At 53.7% G+C, this 16,963-nt stretch overlaps 1 protein-coding gene across 3 annotated transcripts; it reads right to left on the bottom strand.

Moving 5' to 3' along the window:
• Positions 1 to 3,068: 3,068 nt before the first annotated feature.
• On the bottom strand, positions 3,069 to 16,109 carry PSME3 (proteasome activator subunit 3). Of its 3 annotated transcripts, none has more exons than XM_078850686.1 (11): positions 15,568 to 16,109; positions 11,366 to 11,398; positions 10,886 to 10,948; positions 10,370 to 10,474; positions 10,019 to 10,067; positions 9,360 to 9,472; positions 8,674 to 8,742; positions 7,918 to 7,985; positions 7,695 to 7,749; positions 5,449 to 5,535; positions 3,069 to 4,898 (listed from the first exon to the last, which is right to left on the bottom strand). In XM_078850686.1, exons 1-11 carry the CDS (start codon positions 15,631 to 15,633, stop codon positions 4,818 to 4,820), a joined length of 789 nt encoding a protein of 262 aa, XP_078706812.1. In that variant the 5' UTR covers positions 15,634 to 16,109; the 3' UTR covers positions 3,069 to 4,817. The 3 variants fall into 3 exon arrangements, with proteins under 3 accessions (XP_078706812.1, XP_073181665.1, XP_073181664.2); XM_073325564.2 differs by lacking the exon at positions 15,568 to 16,109 and adding an exon at positions 15,407 to 15,544; XM_073325563.2 differs by lacking the exon at positions 15,568 to 16,109 and adding an exon at positions 12,891 to 14,714.
• Positions 16,110 to 16,963: the final 854 nt, after the last annotated feature.

The following is a 16,963-nucleotide window of genomic DNA, read 5'->3' as shown; positions in this document are numbered from 1 at the left end:
CCTGCAGACAAGCAACACGAACCCAGGGAGGAGACACTACAGGAGTGGTGCATTCAGCAGCGGCCTTGAGAATGGAGCCCTGGCTAAGAGCGACGCAATGACAGTTTACATCTCCTCTGAGCTGTCTGTAGCCAGGCACAGGCTGTAAACACAGCGTTTTTCTAAGGGTCAGGGAGTGCTTAAAGAAAGGTGGCTAAGCCCTACAGCTGCCTGGAGCCAGCGCAGAGGGAGCTGCAGGGTGGCCTGAACACAAAGGTTTGGGATTTGTTCGGTGTTTTCATGTAGATCTAAGCTCACTAGTTACACCACAGTAAAAACCCACCTACCCACACTAACGAGCAGCCTATTTGTGGGGAAGGATATGGCCAACATGGAGGGAATGGGTGGTTCTGTGCTGCTGCTCTCCCGAGTTTCTGGCCTGTTGATGTGCCCGAGGACACCCCAGGGCAGCGCACTGTCTAAACGTGCAGTACTTGACACCTTCTGCTTCTGCGGCACGGTTCCAGCCGAGGGATCTGAAAGCATTTGATAAAGTTCTCCGGAGTCACAGCAGCCCCACCCTTTCAGAGCCCGTGGAGAACAAATCTGAATCCATTTCAAAACTGCAAGGGAAATGTCAGGAAGCAAATGAAATGAATTGAACAGCAGCACGCTAGGACACCTGGGCTTACTCTCTGATGCTTACGAAAAGTGATCTGGGTTCTTTAAGAAGCACAAGTGCTGAAGGCCTTGGTTTTAGGTCTCATCTAAAACAGAACACCTCCAGAAGCTCAGAACTTAGGAAGTATCAAATCTCCTTACTAGCAGTAACACAACCTGTTTACTCCCAGTTTCAGAGCATGCATCCCCTTCCACACATCCGATCCAGCCACAATACAGAACTTCTTGCAGCCCTGCCCCAGAGAATTCACTTCCTGCGGAGGTTTATTTTAGCCAGGTAATTCCTTTTTGGGACCACCTATTGCTACATCCTGGGTTTGGTAAATCCCTCCCTCCCCCCTGAAGGAGTGAGAAGGGAAGTTTCGTGTTGAGGAGAGCAGATACTGCAGCTCACACAACAGGTACAGCTGCACAATTCATCTCTGCAATGTACAGGAACCAAACCGAAAGCCAGCTAGCCAGCGGCAGCACCAGAATGCCAGCCACCAGGGCAGGGAGCCCATTACTCAACTCCCCATGAGCTGGCTGGGCTTGTCTACTTCCAGGCAGAACTCCGGCTGCAGGGACGTTTAAATTCCTTGCTCCCATTTTCTCCTGTCAGCTAGTTACATCATTTTAAATGTCAAAATAAGTTTGCTTGATGTTCTTTCACTCTCCTTATATTGGCTGCAGGGATGGGGCAGATCGCTGCTGTGCTTGGTTGCCCCTTTGACAGGCATTAATAGGCACACTCACCTAGGTGAGTTTCCCCACATACCCATGAGTTCAGGCCCTAGCAACATGTTACCAGCTTCCTTGTGAGCACAGCAAAAGAGCTACTCCCAGCTAGAGGGTGAACGCCCAGGAAGCTGCTCCAGCTTTGACACAAGCAGCCGGTTCCCCTGGCTCTGCAGCTGGACCAGCCCCTAAGATCCACGAACGCTTATTTCTGTGGTAGTGATGAGCGGGTGCTTTTCACACAGTGCCATATCAGGTTCTTTCAACGTCAATCCATGCTGACCCCCAGCTCCTGCGGCCTCACAGCAAACAAAGGAATTTTATTTTAAGCCACAGTCCTTCGCTCCTGTTGCGAAGGGGGCCTGGCTTGAGTAGGCCTTTGGCATTTCCCACACCACAGGGAGCAGAGTGGAGGGGGCCTCACAGGCAGCAGGAAACTCAGACTTATCCAGAAGTTGTTTCTCACATTCCTCAGTGGTTCCTAAGATTTGTGATGAGATCCAGCGTGCTCTCACAGGAGCCAGCTGCTCGGGGCGGGAGCACCATGGGGCGGTGGCTGGAGCAAGATCATCATCTAGTGGCTGTTGGCTCCAGACAGGGAACCCCTCAGTGTGTGCTTGAGGATGGCTTCTGTACAGAACAGACCCCTACCCAGATCAAGCAGCCTTAACTACCTCAGATCCTCAGCATCAACTGTCTAAGTCCCTCCTTCACCCAGACCAGGGGGTTAAGAGGACTGCGAATACCTGACACCACACTGGAGTGGAGTATGCGGCAAGTTCCATTAACCCAGGGGAGAGCCTGGCTCTAGGGCAGAAAGGAGACAGCATTAAGGGGGAGATTTCAATCCTCCCTCAGAGCTCAAGCTCATGGGAGAGGAAGCTTGGAAACCATCGGTTGCCATTGGAAAATGTGGTGGAGCTGGGAGTGCGCGTGCAGACTGATGCGGAGGAGCAGGTCTCTAGCCCCAGGATGGAGCTGCTAGCTGGAAATGAGGCAAGAGATGAAAAAGAAAAGATGAGGTCAGTGTTCTGAGACCACAGTAGCTTTGAACTCAGAGCAGGAAGTGGAATGAGAAAACCATGGCGTGGCAGACTGCCAGCCTGGGCACCGCTGCTGAACTTTGCAATTGGCCTGTATCTTTCCTCCTTTGGTCTCCAGCTCCAGCCTAGTGAAAGGGGCCAGGTGAGAGCCCTGGAGCCTGCACTCTAGCCCTAAAACGGCAGGCAGCTGTGCCAGCTTCTCCCACATGCAGGCCTAGTCCATCCAGCCCTCACCACTGAGACTGACAACCCTGATGTGGGAGACACCCACTACACAGAGCTGCAGCCAGGGTCCAAGGAAGAAGCTCCAGGCACCAGCTGCCTAGAGTTGGAGGCTCCCTTATCCCAGTCCCTGGTCCCCAGCGGCCCATTTTATTCCAAATTATTCTAGCAACTCCCATTCACCCCGCGCAGGAGTGAGTAATGGGCAGTGTAAGGACATGGGGCCTTGGTACTAAGTTGCTGGATGCTGCTGGAACCCCACAGCAGCAGACGATTGTCTGGACACATGGTGAAGGACACGGCGATGGATACAGCACAAGGGTGGAGCGAGTGGACGTGAGAGAGGCATGGCCAGACTGGGACAGAGGCGAGGCATAGCCACCGACAGAGCATGTCTGACAACGCAGCATCACACAAGGGTCCTACTTAAGAATTCAAAGTACCTGTATTTTAATTTCTTGACATGGTAAAAGTTTTACATACGTTCATCTGGCAAGGAAAGTTGAACAGTCCAACAAATAAAAAGGAATCAGTACAAAGAAACACACAGTGAAGGTGCTGCTCCCAGGCAGCAGCTAAGACGCAGTTGGTTTGTTACTGAATATTTATTAACGGGAAGACGAAAATTGGACTTACTACAAACAACAACAAAGGAGTCTATCGAAAGGGCCAGGGGGCCCTCCACGCTCAGAGCAACCCCTGGGAAACCAGCAAGAGAAAACGTGGCTCTTCAGCATAGAAGAAGAAACAAAAGCAACAGAACGCAAGAGGGAAGGAGAGGACGTTCATTCCATTTCTCACAACTAACTACTATAAGGCTACTGCACAAGAAGTTACAAGTGTGACAGTGAGACCCATGGAAGCTTCAGGGGTCCAGGACCAACTGACCCAGCATTCCCCTGAAGGAGGGTGTGAAGTAAAAATACCATAAATAAGAAAATGTAGAAGGAGCCTGCAGCATCATGAGCCCATTTCCCACACATACAAAAACTGACAACGCAACTGACCGTTTCCCATGGGGTTTGCAATGGACCATGAAACGTTCCAATGGCCTTAGAGGAGCTCCTGGGCACAGGAGAAGGAATCGAGGTACTTTTCATGGGGTGCTGGGGTTTTGATACTGATCTGCTGTGGCTGCTTTTGGCCATCCTCATCCCAACAGATCAGCCATCGCAGCCAGCCTGCCAAACCCTGCCCCCCAAATACACTCGGCAGGGGACTGTGCGTCACAACCTGCTAATTCCTTAGCATTATTGGAGACTATGAGGACTTCAAAATTTGAGCTCGGGCCTCTCCCTAACTTCATTCTGGACAGAAATGCCTCATGCCGAAGGAGATTAACATTGATTTTAACCAGGACAACTGCTTTTTTAGAGCCAAGAGGAAAGCTACATAGGAGCAAAAGCTACCCGGGCTCTGAACCCACCAGCCAGTGGGACGTGGCTGGTGGCAACCAGATCTAGTGACAGGTGTGCCACATAGCCCTCTGCATTGATCTAGCTGCATTTCACAAGGGAGAGGGACAAATGGGGTGGGATCTAACTTAAGATAGCTCTTTCCTGGTTTGTTCGAACCTAAAAATCTCTCAATGGCACTTTGCTGAGTGTGGCTGCAGCCTGGCCTAGGGGAGCTGCCTGCTCCGAAGGGGCACCTCCTCCCAGCCTTACAGTTAACACGCATAAAACGACTGGCAGCAGAGGGCTCACTCAGAGATGGCACTGAGAAGCAGCCGGCTTCTCGCAGCCAGCACACACTCTGTGGACTCAGTCTAGTGTTGAAGACACTGCATCTCCTCCATTCCCAGGGACCCCAAGAAAACCCTGCAGCTGACAGATGGCGGGGGGGAAAGGGGAGAACCCCGGGGCTTGGTGTCTCATCCAATTCCCACCTAAGTAGGAAGAAAGGCTTGGAGGAGCATTCCTACCTGGCAGCTGCTCACTCTCGGTAGCCTGCATGTCCCATGGCAGTGGCCTGCTCAATACCAATTCCTACATTAGGGAGAGTTCCTGAGACCTGAACAAAACCAATCACAGAACTAGGCGAGGGTTTCTTTAGAGTTTAACTACGAGTGCAATACTATTTCCAGCCAGTTTCCCATCTCGATAGTCACGTAACAAACCAAGGCAATGACGGTCTTTAGTTGACTGAACAGTTCTCAAGTTCAAACGTTGACACTTAGTAGAGAGTCTCGGCGTTGCTGCTCCGAGGCCTCTTGATCTTCTCGATGTTTTTAAGGATCATATCATGCAAAGTGACCTGGAAAGAGGAGAGAGACCATGGATGTACATCAGGAGGGGAGGTCCACAACTTGACTTAACTTCACTCTCACCATAAGCACTGGCCTAACCTGAGTAATGGCTGCTCTTAGTTACAGCCCCTTGGCCCTTCCCTGCCTCACCAGCCATCGCCCTCACTCAGCGCATCATGTCTCATGTCAAGCAGTAAGCTTCTTAGGCAAGGCCTTGCCTGTCTGCACTCTGAAGAGACCAGCATGTTTTGGCCCCAACAATGAGAGTGAATTAGTTAACAGAGCCCAGGATTGGCCTACACCATCTGGAGAGGTTGGGTCGGAAGGTTCCCGCAAAGAGCACAATGAACTGCATGCCCCTGGGCTTGCCAGCACTCAGTACAGAGGTGGGAAATACCAGACTCTCCAGCGCAGCAACTTGCCGCGATCTCTGCTTGCTAAGAGCAACGGGAAAGCAGAGGCCCAGGCCAGCTCCCTCTCAGGGCTCTGAGGTGGGATTGATCCAAGGGTGCTTCTCCACAGGGGAACACATGAGCTGGGGTCCCAACTCTCACTCACATATTGATTCCTCAGCTCAGAGATGATTAAGCGCAGACTAATGTATTCCTTCTCATCAATTTCTGTCACCGTGCGGCGATAATCCTCCTACACAGAGAAGGGAGAATGTGGCTGTGAATAGCCTAAAAGCCAGGCTGCCCTTCCCTCTACAGACATCAAGGGGGCTCTCTCCTGTTCAACCTTATGCATTCAAGGGCACGAAGGGACCATTGTGATCATGTAGTAGGACACCCTGTATAGCACAGGCCAGAGACTTGTCCCCAAATAATTCCTAGAGCTGACATTTTAGAAAAACCTCCAATCTTGATTTAAAAATTGCCAGTGATGGAAAATCCACCATGACCCTAGGAAATTGTTCCACTGGTTAGTTACTGCCACAGTTAACACCACACACCTTATTTCCAGTCTGAATTTGTCTAGCTTCAGCTTCCAGCCATTGGATCATGTTAGACCTTCCTCTGCTAGACTGAAGAGCCCATTATCAAATATTTGTTTCCCAGGTAGGTACGTATAGGCTATGATCAAGTCACCCCTTAACCTGCTCTTTGTTAAACTGAATAGATTGGACTCCGAGTCTCTCACTATAAGGAAGGTTTTCTAATCCTTTAATAATTCTTGTGGCTCTTCTCTGAGCCCTCTCCAGTTTATCAACGTCCTTCCTGAATTGTGGGCACCCCACCACTAGACACAGGATTCTGGTAACAGTTGCACCAGTGCCAACATAGAGTTAAAATTACCTCTGTGCTCCTACTCAAAATTTCCTTGCTTATGCATCCTAGGATTGCATTAGGTCTTTTGAACACAGCATCACACCGGGAGCTCATGTTTAGCTGATTATCCACCATGACCCCCTTTTTCTGAGTCACTGCTTCCCTACATTCTTTGTTCCCAGATGTACATTTATCCGTATTAAAACGGATATTGTTTGCTTGCACCCCGTTTACCAAGCAATCTAAATTGCTCTGAATCAGTGACCTGTCCTCTTAATTATTTACCACACCCTATTTTCGTCAATTGCAAACTTTATCACTGATAACTTTGTGTTTTCTTCCAGGTCATTGATAAAGATTTTCAATAGCATAGGGCCAAGAACTGATCCCATCAGGATCCCACTGGAAACAGACTCGCTCAATGGCAATTCCCCATTTACAGTTACATTTTGAGACCTATCAGTTAGCCAGTTTTTAATCCATTTAATGTGGGCCATGTTAATTTTATATCATTCTAGTTTTGTAATCAAAATGTCGTGCGGTACCAAGTCAAACACCTTACAGAAGTCTAAGTATATTACATCAACACTATCCCCTTTATCAACCAAACTTGTAATCTTATAAAAAGTATACCAAGTTAGTTTGAAAGGATCTATTTACCATAAAATCATGCTGACAGATCATATAACTGATGTATTCCTTAGTTCTTTAGTAATCAAATCCCATATCAGACACTATTGTCTTGCCTGGGATTGATGTCCTATCATTACCTGGGTAATCCCATTTACCCTGTATATACTGGCACAACATTCGCTTTCTTCCAGTCTTCGGGAACTTCCTCAGTGCTCCAAGACTTATTGAAAAAAAAATCAACATTAACAGTCCAGTGAGCTCCGCAGTCAGCTCTTAGAACTCCTGGATGCAAGTTATCTGGACCTACTGCTTTCAAAATGTCTGTCTTTAGTAACTGCTGCTTAACATCCTCCAGAGATACTACTAGAATGGAAAGTGTTAACACCATAGGATGAGACTGTATCTTCTGTTTTCCCCCCAAATGTAGAACAGAATTTATTGACCATTTTCACCTTTTCTGCATTATTACTGATAATTCTACCATCCCCATCTAGTATTGGACAAATACCATTGGAGGGTTCTTTTTGTTCCTCATATATTTTAAAACTCCCCCTTAATATCCTTTACTCTGCTGGCCATAGATTTCTCCTTGTGTCCCTTTGCATCCCTTATCGATTTTCTACAATACCTAACTTCTGATTTATATTAATTATTATCAGTTTTTCCCTTCCCTTGAGAGAAGCCAGATCCTTCCAGCCCTGCAGGCTCCCCTCCCAGGGCTCCTAGCCACCACAGAGCCCCTCCGCCAACCCTCCAGGCTCCCAGCCCCCACAGCACTCTGGCAGCTGCTACTTAAAGGAGTCAGTGATAGAAACAGCCAGTAGAGGGCTATCCACAGAAACAGAAAGACAATTAATTCTCTCCAACCCCACCAAACGCTCAGCAAAGAGATGCTCCACTTACCACGTGAGGATATTTTGCTATTTTGGAAACCAGCTTTGCCCTCGTGATATAGTATCTGGAAGGGAATGGAAGAGGGTGGATTTAATAGTCAGAAAATAGCAAAGCAGTGTTCTCAGACCTTGCCTTAGCCACGGGGCTCAAGTCCTTACCCAAATGCACTCAGCCTCCCCAGGGAGGGACCCATCGAAGAGCTCATAGCCACCCCTTCCCCACCTCCACCTACCTAGAAATCTGGTCCAGATATGAAGCTGCCTCACTCTCCACAGTCCGCAGCTCAGCCACTGTCTCCTCCTGCAAGGGAGCCAAGGATGCAGTGTGAGCTTCACAGCAGAAGCAAGAACCTCCAACCCCACTCACATGTGCAGCCACCCAGGGTCAAGCAGCTCAGTCTCTGGCCATCTTTAAAGTTGCTCCATCTACCCATCAGGGTAGAATCAGATGCAAGTCTCAAGCCTCAGTCAGTTAGCGAAGGTTACGGGAACATAGGAGCCAGCAGGAACCAGAAGTTCCTGGCCACAATGACTCCCTGCACCAGCCACACAGCCTTAAGAAGTTAGTTTGCCTTGCTCAGAGGATCAGCAGCCAAGTTCCAGGGAGATTCAGGGAAGAAAGCAATGCAAATAGCTTCACACAACCACCCTGATCCTGCCAGGTTGGGGTGCTGGGTGGGGCAGGCTGCCTGTAGCACACAGCCTCCCTCAAACATGGCTCAGCTTTACTGGGTCTTGCAAGACTATGGTGTGGCTCCCAGGCCTCTGAGCAAAGTGATGCTTTTAGGTACTCTCTGCCCCTCCCGCCTCTCAGATGCCAGGGAAGGATTCAGGTTTCAAGACCAAAACTAGCCCAATCTATCCATCAAAGAGAGCTGTTTGGAAGCAGAGCCAGGTGGATCTAATGAAAGGCTCCTCAGGAGCCCAAGATGCCCTGGTGTCTGGGGCACTAGCCCATAAAGGAGCCACGATGTCATGGGTCGCCTTACCTGAATAGAAACGCCAAAGTTGTTTCCATCTTCTATCCTGGGGATCAGGAGCTGCACCCACATTTTGACCTGGAGGGACAGAAAGTGACACTGTGACTGAGTGCAGACAGCACTGGAGGGACCTGTCTTTAAACCAGAACCTCTTACTGGGAGCCCTCAGAAACTCTCGCTCGCGCAGCTCATCCCAAGACTGTCTCAGGGCCTGACTCATGCGGCGACTGGGGACTAAGCCTGATACCTTGACCTCTCCTGGGACCCCGTGACATCCACCCAAGCATTAAGGGAAGCTTCTGTCCCTCGATTTTACTGAAGCCCCACTCAGCAAGGTGGTGCCGTACAACATCACAGAGATGCAAAGCCCTTCCGAGCAAAGGACTAGCGGGAGGGAGCTAGGACAGTGCCCGCTCCAGGAGCTGGAGTCAGGGCAGCTCCAAGCTCTTTTGAGGGAAATGCCATTTCTATTGGCCAGCGCCGGTACCTGCCCCTTTGAGGAGCATCCTGTTCAGAGACCATGAGAAGCCGGGGGGAGGGGCGGTGTCCTACATTTCCTTATTCTATAGGTAGGATGGAGGCCCAGTTCGCTCTTTGTGGGTTAGTGAGAAGCCCTGACGCTATGGGGAAAGAATTCGGATAGTGGTGTCTGGGGGCCGATCGCCATCTAGCTCCATGCTCAGGCCCACACCCACCGTGTTGCACTTCTCAATCAGCAGCCTGATCTCCGGTTTCACTTTCTCAATGATGTCCACTAGCTGCTGGTTACTCTTCAGCATCCCATTGGGCATCACAAACACTTTAGTACCTAGCACCAGAGGGGAAAGGTCAGTTATTCACAGCATCTCAAGTCAGAGACAGCCAGCTCTGCACGTGTTCCAACCACGCCGGGTTGCCATGGGGACAGGGATATTTAACAGACTATTACAGAGGAAGGGGAAGAGAGACAAGACCCAGGAAGAAACCCAAACTGGAGAAACAGGGTGCAAAGGGAGCTGCTCCCTGAGCCACACGTAGGAGCTGCCTCTGTTTCGATGCAGCATGAGGCTTGACGGCTCCTTCCTTCCACGAAGGGGTCCATGTGGCTCTACCCTGCTCCCTCCATCAGCATGCCGGCTCTGATGAGCACTACTCCAGTCTCTTGGGAGAGGCCAAGCTCGGCTCAGCAGAACCACTATCGGGCTCCTCCATGACTCAGTCACACGCCCCAGCTTTTAAGAGGAAGCACGGACAGGCCTGGGTAGGGCAGTGGCAGTCGGGAGAGGGCAGGTGGAGCTTGTGCAGGTTCATACCCCTAGGCACGTAGCGCTGGCTCAGCGGGCAGGCAGCGGCACAGAGACTTGGGGACTCTTACCCTGGAAGGTCTCTTCACAGTCTTCCAGCTTCCTCTTTTTCATATTTGGCTAAAATACACACAACAGAACATTTTACTCCCCAACTACCCGGGACCAAGAGTGACAGCAGCGAGGAAATTCCTTACAGAACATCTTCAAGGGTTCTGATATCAGAGCAGCCTTCCCCCTCCAACCGGGGGCGGGTTACAGAGCAAACCACAGCACTGCCTCCAGCCAGGATCCAGGGGCTGAAGAGACCAGTTCTCACATGCTCACGGGCGGCTGCAGCCTGTCATTATCAGGGAACAGCCTAACCGAATGCACAGCAAGCCATGCAGGTTTAATTAATATAGCCAAGGGAGGAATCTTACCCCGTCCAGTCCATCGTGGCTGTTAGTGAGAAGGATCGGGTCAGGGACAGGGAGGTTCATGTCTGAGTGGATCTGGGTGAGATCATGAATATTCAGGATGGGCTCCTGGAAAACAACAAGAAGTCACATACAAATCTAACAACTTTTGTCGTCATGTTAATCGCCAGGAAATGGGAGATTCCAGACTTCAGGTTTCATCCAGCCACCAGGCAAGAGAGAACAGAGGCAGGTATGAAGATGGGACTGAGAGGACTAGGAAAATGGGTTGTCAGTTTGGGACAGAATTCGTTAAGTTTCTATCTGATGGACTCCATACACCATCACAGTCTGAAAGATACACAGGGCTGAGTGTCTAGGGCTAATGGCATTCAAATGGGTATAACGCAAGTTTGGGACACTGCTTTTCAGCGTTTTATCCTCTGTTTTACCCTCTGCTCTGACTAAAGACAACTCTTCCCCAGGGTCAGGATTGCATTCTGAAGCAAGTGGGGAAGCAGGCAAAAGCACATATCTTACCTTAAGGAACCCATCAAGTTCTAACAACTTCTTTGGGAAAAAATTTGCCACCAAATCTTCAGCCTAAATGAGAAAGAACAGCAGATGGTTACATGAGAGCAGCACCCCAGGCTGCCCTCACCTCTGCACTTAGCCAGCAGGCAAGGACACTGTGGAAACCAAAGCTACTGCAAAAGGCCAAGCATACAGCTCTGTTCAAAGCCAGGGGGAAAAAAATCTCAGAGGGAGTCAAACTCTCCCACCTGAAGGTGGAGGAGTCTTGGCAGCCCTCCACTCTGCCAAGGCTCTGGAGAACAACAGAGCTACAGACTCTCCACACTCAGTGAGTGACTGAAGGGCTGAGTGCTAGCAAGGAGCCTGCAAAGAAAGGTTCTGTTGCACCTCAGAGATCATAGCACAATCCAACAGAAAGCTAGATCCCAACATGGCATTCACTCTGCCCCCACATGCCATTCTGGGGAGATGGGAGTGGACACTTACCTCACTTGTGATCCGCTCCCTGAAAGAGTCAACCTAGAAAAGAGGAAAACAACAGCTCAGAATAACTAATCCAAAACACAGTTCACAGCCAGCCTTAGTTCTTCCTGATATAACAGCCCAGGTGTGCCAGGCACTGGCCCAGAGGCAAAGCCCTACATATTCATTCCACAGCTACAGAACTCATCCCCTGCCTCAGAGCTGGGCTCCCAAATTCCAGTTCTCTTAGAGGTGTACATTGTTACATTCCTGAAGGCCAGTGAAAAGCCTGAAAACTAGTACGAGAGGTAACTGACCCAGGGCCATTTACCTGTCTGCAGAGAGCCTCAAACAATAGCAAAGAGGAGTGAGCTGACCTACTCATCTTCATGGGCTTGCATGGAAGCATGAAGATGACAGTGTGAGAACTGGAAATGCAGAGCCTGTATTAAAAACTGTACTCTATCCTAAAATTAAGCAGTGGGGCCACCCCCCCGACCATCCTAGCCATGACATATTGAATCCAATAAGAAACCCTGTTTTCAGAATGTATCTGAAGCTCCCAAGAGTCTCCTAAATGCCCAGAATTTGGGGACCTAAATTCTGCATCAAGGTCCAGTTTGCCCTGAAGCACACAGAACCTCCGCATAGGGTAAGTGACCCCTTTACAATGGAGACCCAGGGTGAGAATGATATTGTAGAGGGGCGGGTGGCCACATAGCAGCCTCTCCGACACCTTCCCCACCAGGCTAATGGGAAAGACGACAGAGCTTTATAAGATGTCATTATTACCAACTGCTGAAAGGCCTCCAGACTCGATATTCCGGGCAGAAGCTGTTACCCCAGGACAGGGAAAGTCCCTGTTTGTCAGACTCAGCAACCTCAGTAAACAGAGCCCATGCTGTCAGTGCAGGGACAGCAAGTCTAACATTCCCGATCCCTGCACTGCTACCATGGGTGATGGAGAACACAGCAAGCTGCCGTGGCAGGTGAAGCACAACCAGAGGCTGAAGCTGCAGTTGTTAGATCGACAAGTCAAGAAGTGCACTCAAGAAGGTCCCCATGAAGCCTCAGAAACATGCACATTATGCTAGTGACATCTGCAGAGCACTCCTGGACTGGAACAGAGGCTGCCACCAGCCGAACTTCTCAGGGCCACCCTAAATACTCATTGTCAAGTGTTATGGCTGCCGAACCCTTCTCCTTTATCTGGCTGTTAAGCTGACTTGGTCAAATGCCTAACGCCTGGCCTGATTTATCATAAAGCAGAAATGCAGTGGGACAACTGCCTATCTGAGGCAGTGGAAGAACAGAGTAACTGCACCACCCCACATGCATGCACATTGCAAGATCTATTCCTTTTGCTTAGCTTTAGGCCAAGTGGGTTTTTATACTTCCTTTGCTCTTGTGGTCTGGATGATAGTGAGAGTTCTCACTGTTCACTGAGGGGGTGGAGGGGTGGGCATAACTGATAATTTGCATAAGAAGCCCATGGTTGCCATAGCAGTAAACGCTACCAGTTACTGAAATGTTTTGCCCTTATTCTCACCCCACGTGAGGGTCCCATCAATTCAGTCCTTTTCTCTGGGGAGAGAAGTGGGCATGCTCCCCAATGGTGAGAGGCTTTGTTGGTTGCCATCAAAGAACTGGAAACTCAACATTCCCTGACTCAAAAACACAGGACTGCAGAGTAACAGCTAGGGCAAGAATCTGAAGACAAGTGCAGTTCAGTTATTGAAAGGGGCATCACCAACCTGAAGGCTAGTCAATTTAAAATACAAGTGGTTTGGGGTCCTACGCATGATCTTGAGCCCTTTGTCAATTTGGGGTATGATGACCACTTTTCTTATTTTTTTAAAAAACATTTTACTCTCATGTTGCCACGTGACTGACCCACACACAGAGAACCTGACTATAGCAGGGAAACAGTGCTACCAACTATCACAGTCAAACAAGCAAAGGAAACAAATGAGGACAAATGCCAATATTTCCATTTTGTAATCTGAGGTGTTGCTCTGACAATAGAAGGTGCAAAACATTGCAGTCAGAGTGAAATCTGAAGTTGATGGTGCCCTTACAAGTATTTCAGAGAACAATCTAGAGCCTCTGTGAATGGAGAAGGGAGTGACTTGGAGCAGACAAAGGGTTTTGCAGACTCAGACCTATTCTAGAGCAGACCATGCAGCACGAGCGCCCAGATCTACAATCTGAGAGGTGCAATGAACAAAAACCGTGTGGCTGATCTGGCCCCACAGACCTGACTGTTAATTACAACAAAAGTGTCCCCAGTGACAATCCCCCTCCAATATTCTCCCCCAATCCCCAGGCTTAGGCAAGCGTTCCCACACTGTAGGCACCTCACCTAAAAGGCTGCTCCTCAGAGGAGTGAATTCCAGGACAAAGCAGCAAGACATTTAACATCTACTGCCATTATCTCCCAAGCAAAAACAAAAAGTAGCAAGCGAAGGCACATGGCCACCCATCCTGAGCAACAGGGCAGCCTGCCCAGACACTGAGTCGCTGATATTCAGGGTCTATCTATGCTGCCACCATAACATTGTGGTGTAGACACTTTCTACTTTGACTGAAAGAGTTTTTCGGTTGATGTTGTTAATCCAGCTCCCTGAGAGGCGGTAAGTAGCTAGGTTGATGATGGAAGACTTCTTCTGTCGACCTAGCTGCATCTACACTGAGGGTTAGATCGACCTAACTACGGCACTCAATGCACAAACTTTCACAGCCTAATTTTTAAGTGTAGACCCCCTCAGGGTCCTGTACACTGCAGGGCAAGCGGGACCCAAGCTCTGTGGGACTCTGGCAGGTGCAGCAGGCTGGAAATTCTCAGGCAGGGACATGGCAAGTAAAAGGAAGGTCAGCATTGAATTAGATATAGCAAGAAGGATGCAGCCAGTGAATCGGCCCCTCCCCCGGGGTCAGTCATCTGGCCACCCACTAAGCTGTATTTTACGGCCATGTGTGCTGCAGGTGTGCGGCTGTCTGCACCCAGCCCTGCTGGGGACAAAGGCAGTGCTAGCCCACCGGAGACCCTAAACAGGAATATTTGCCCCCCCCATGCTAAAAAAGCAAATGGGGGCCCCCTTGAGCAGCTCAGGGCCCAATGTAATGGCTCGGTCTGCTTATGCTTAGCGCCAGCTCTGGCTGGGGCGGCAGCGAGGGGCACCGCCACGTACTGGGCTCCGGGAGAGGTTCGCCCCGCAGCAGGCGGGCTGGGATTTGCAGGCACCGCAGGGTTTTCGCGGCGGTAACTGGGGGGCCACCACGAGGAACGCAGCAGGTTTGACGCGTCATCGGTAGGCTTCAGGGTCAACGACGCGCACCGCCGCGCCCGAGACCTCAACCGCTCCGCGGGGGCGGCAGCTCCCCCGCCCCGGCCCCGCCCCGGCCCCGCCCCGCGGCTGTCGGGAGAGCACGTGTGCACGGTGGGGGGAGGGGCGGCCCCAGGAGGGGACCCGTGGGGGGAGGGGCGGCCCCGGGAGGGGGAGGGGGTCCGCGGCCGGGTGGGGGGGGGCATGAGCGGGGGGGGCGGGACATGGCCGTGAGGGCACGTGGGGGGGGGATACGGGCTGTGGGGGAGGGGCGGCCCCGGGAGGGGACCCGTGGGGGGAGGGGCGGCCCCGGGAGGGGGAGGGGGTCCGCGGCCGGGGGTGGGGGGGGCATGAGCGGGGGGGGGCGGGACATGGCCGTGAGGGCACGTGGGGGGGGGGGTACGGGCTGTGGGGGAGGGGCGGCCCCGGGAGGGGACCCGTGGGGGGAGGGGCGGCCCCGGGAGGGGGAGGGGGTCCGCGGCCGGGTGGGGGGGGGCATGAGCGGGGGGGGCGGGACATGGCCGTGAGGGCACGTGGGGAGGGGGGGATACGGGCTGTGGGGGAGGGGCGGCCCCGGGAGGGGACCCGTGGGGGGAGGGGCGGCCCCGGGAGGGGGAGGGGGTCCGCGGCCGGGTGGGGGGGGGCATGAGCGGGGGGGGGGCGGGACATGGCCGTGAGGGCACGTGGGGGGGGGGATACGGGCTGTGGGGGAGGGGCGGGCCCCCTGGGGCATCGTTACCTTTAGCTTCACTTCCGGGTCCACCTTGAGCAGCGAGGCCATGGCGGGGCCGGGCCGGGCGCGGGGAGGGGTCTCGGGCCGGGCGCCCCCTTCTCTCGCTCTCGCTCGGGGCCTCACTCGCGCCCGCCCGAACCACCGGCTTCGCCGCCGCCGGAACTGACCTCACAATAGCCTCCGCCAATCCCTGAGCTCGCCCTCCGCACGTGACCATTCTTCCCGGCGCGCATGCGCCGCACGCGGAGCAGGGCCCCGGCCGGACCGGAAATTCCTCCCCCTCGCCGGCCGCGGAGAAGGGCGGGGGAGCGAACAGAAATGGCCGCCTCAGCCTTTCCCCGCCCGCCCGGCTTCCGGCCCCCGCCTGACGTCACGCCCCTGGCGCCGACGCCGCTCGCGAGACGGGGAGCCGTAGGTCCTGGTTGGGTAGCGGAGCAGGCGCTTTGATTCGCCCTCAGAAAGTCTGTGTTGTACCTTCCAGGACCCGCAGCCGCCCGGAGCCTGGGACCCCCGTGGGGCCCGGGGCGGCAGCGTGGGGCCGGGCGGCCGCAGCGTGGCCGGTTGCGGTGGGAGCCGTTCCCGGAGATTGCGGCTCAGGGCACCCTCCCTCACTAAAGATTCGCCTCCCTCCCCGGGGACTCCAGGCCAGTCCGGGAGGGTTGGCAACCCGACGGGCCCGGGGGGGGCGCTGAGCACCCCCATCCCCGCTCCCCCCCTCGCAGCGCCCCCGGCCTCGTGCGTCGCCCACCAGCGGGTGACCCTCCCTGCAAGGCGGACCCCGGGGGCAGCCAAGCCGAGCCCCCCCCCCCCGGGGCGGGAGAGGCAGCTCGGGGGGGGCCAGGGGGTCCGGCTCGCGGGGGGCCAGGGGGTCCGGCTCGCGGGGGGGTCCGGCTCGCGGGGGGTCCGGCTCGCGGGGGGTCCGGCTCGCGGGGGGCCAGGGGGTCCGGCTCGCGGGGGGTCCGGCTCGCGGGGGGCCAGGGGGTCCGGCTCGCGGGGGGTCCGGCTCGCGGGGGGTCTTTATCACCAGCCGAGCGTCAGAGCCGGGAGACGGGCCCGGAGATCCCCCAGAGCCAGAGCCAGAGCCGGCGGGATGGGGGGGGGCGGGCTCCGCTGCTGCCCGTCCCTTCGCTCTGGGGACAGGGGCGCCTCGGGGGAGGGGGCGCTTATGGCAATGGGGGGGCTCCCGGCCCCTTGTTCCAGCGGCTGCCAACGCCTCGGGCGGGGGAGGGAACAAGCCTCTGCCCCGGCCGCTGAGCCGTGTTGGCGGACTCGCCCGTGGGCGCGGTCGGAATGATCCCGACTCCGGCCCTGGCTCCTCCACAGCGTGCGAAACCTTCGGACAGGGCCGGCCCAGGGCCCAGGCCCTGCCCGCGTGTTTCCCCGCCCGACCGCTCGGTCTCTGACGTCTTGGTCTGAGCCAGGGCCCAGGGCTGTAATGGGGAGCGGGCTCTGTGAAGAGCTGCTGAGAGCACCATCGGCCCCCAGGAGCCGCACACCGGCCCTTCGGGGCCCCCGAGCCCAGGGTGGTGCTCTGACAACACAGTCCAGCCCCACCCCGCTGCC

This window comes from Lepidochelys kempii, chromosome 27, assembly GCF_965140285.1.
Source record: "Lepidochelys kempii isolate rLepKem1 chromosome 27, rLepKem1.hap1, whole genome shotgun sequence".
In the NCBI taxonomy this organism is placed as follows: domain Eukaryota; kingdom Metazoa; phylum Chordata; order Testudines; family Cheloniidae; genus Lepidochelys; species Lepidochelys kempii.
The sequence above is the reverse complement of the archived record's forward strand: the minus strand, read 5'-3'. Positions and strand labels throughout refer to the sequence as shown.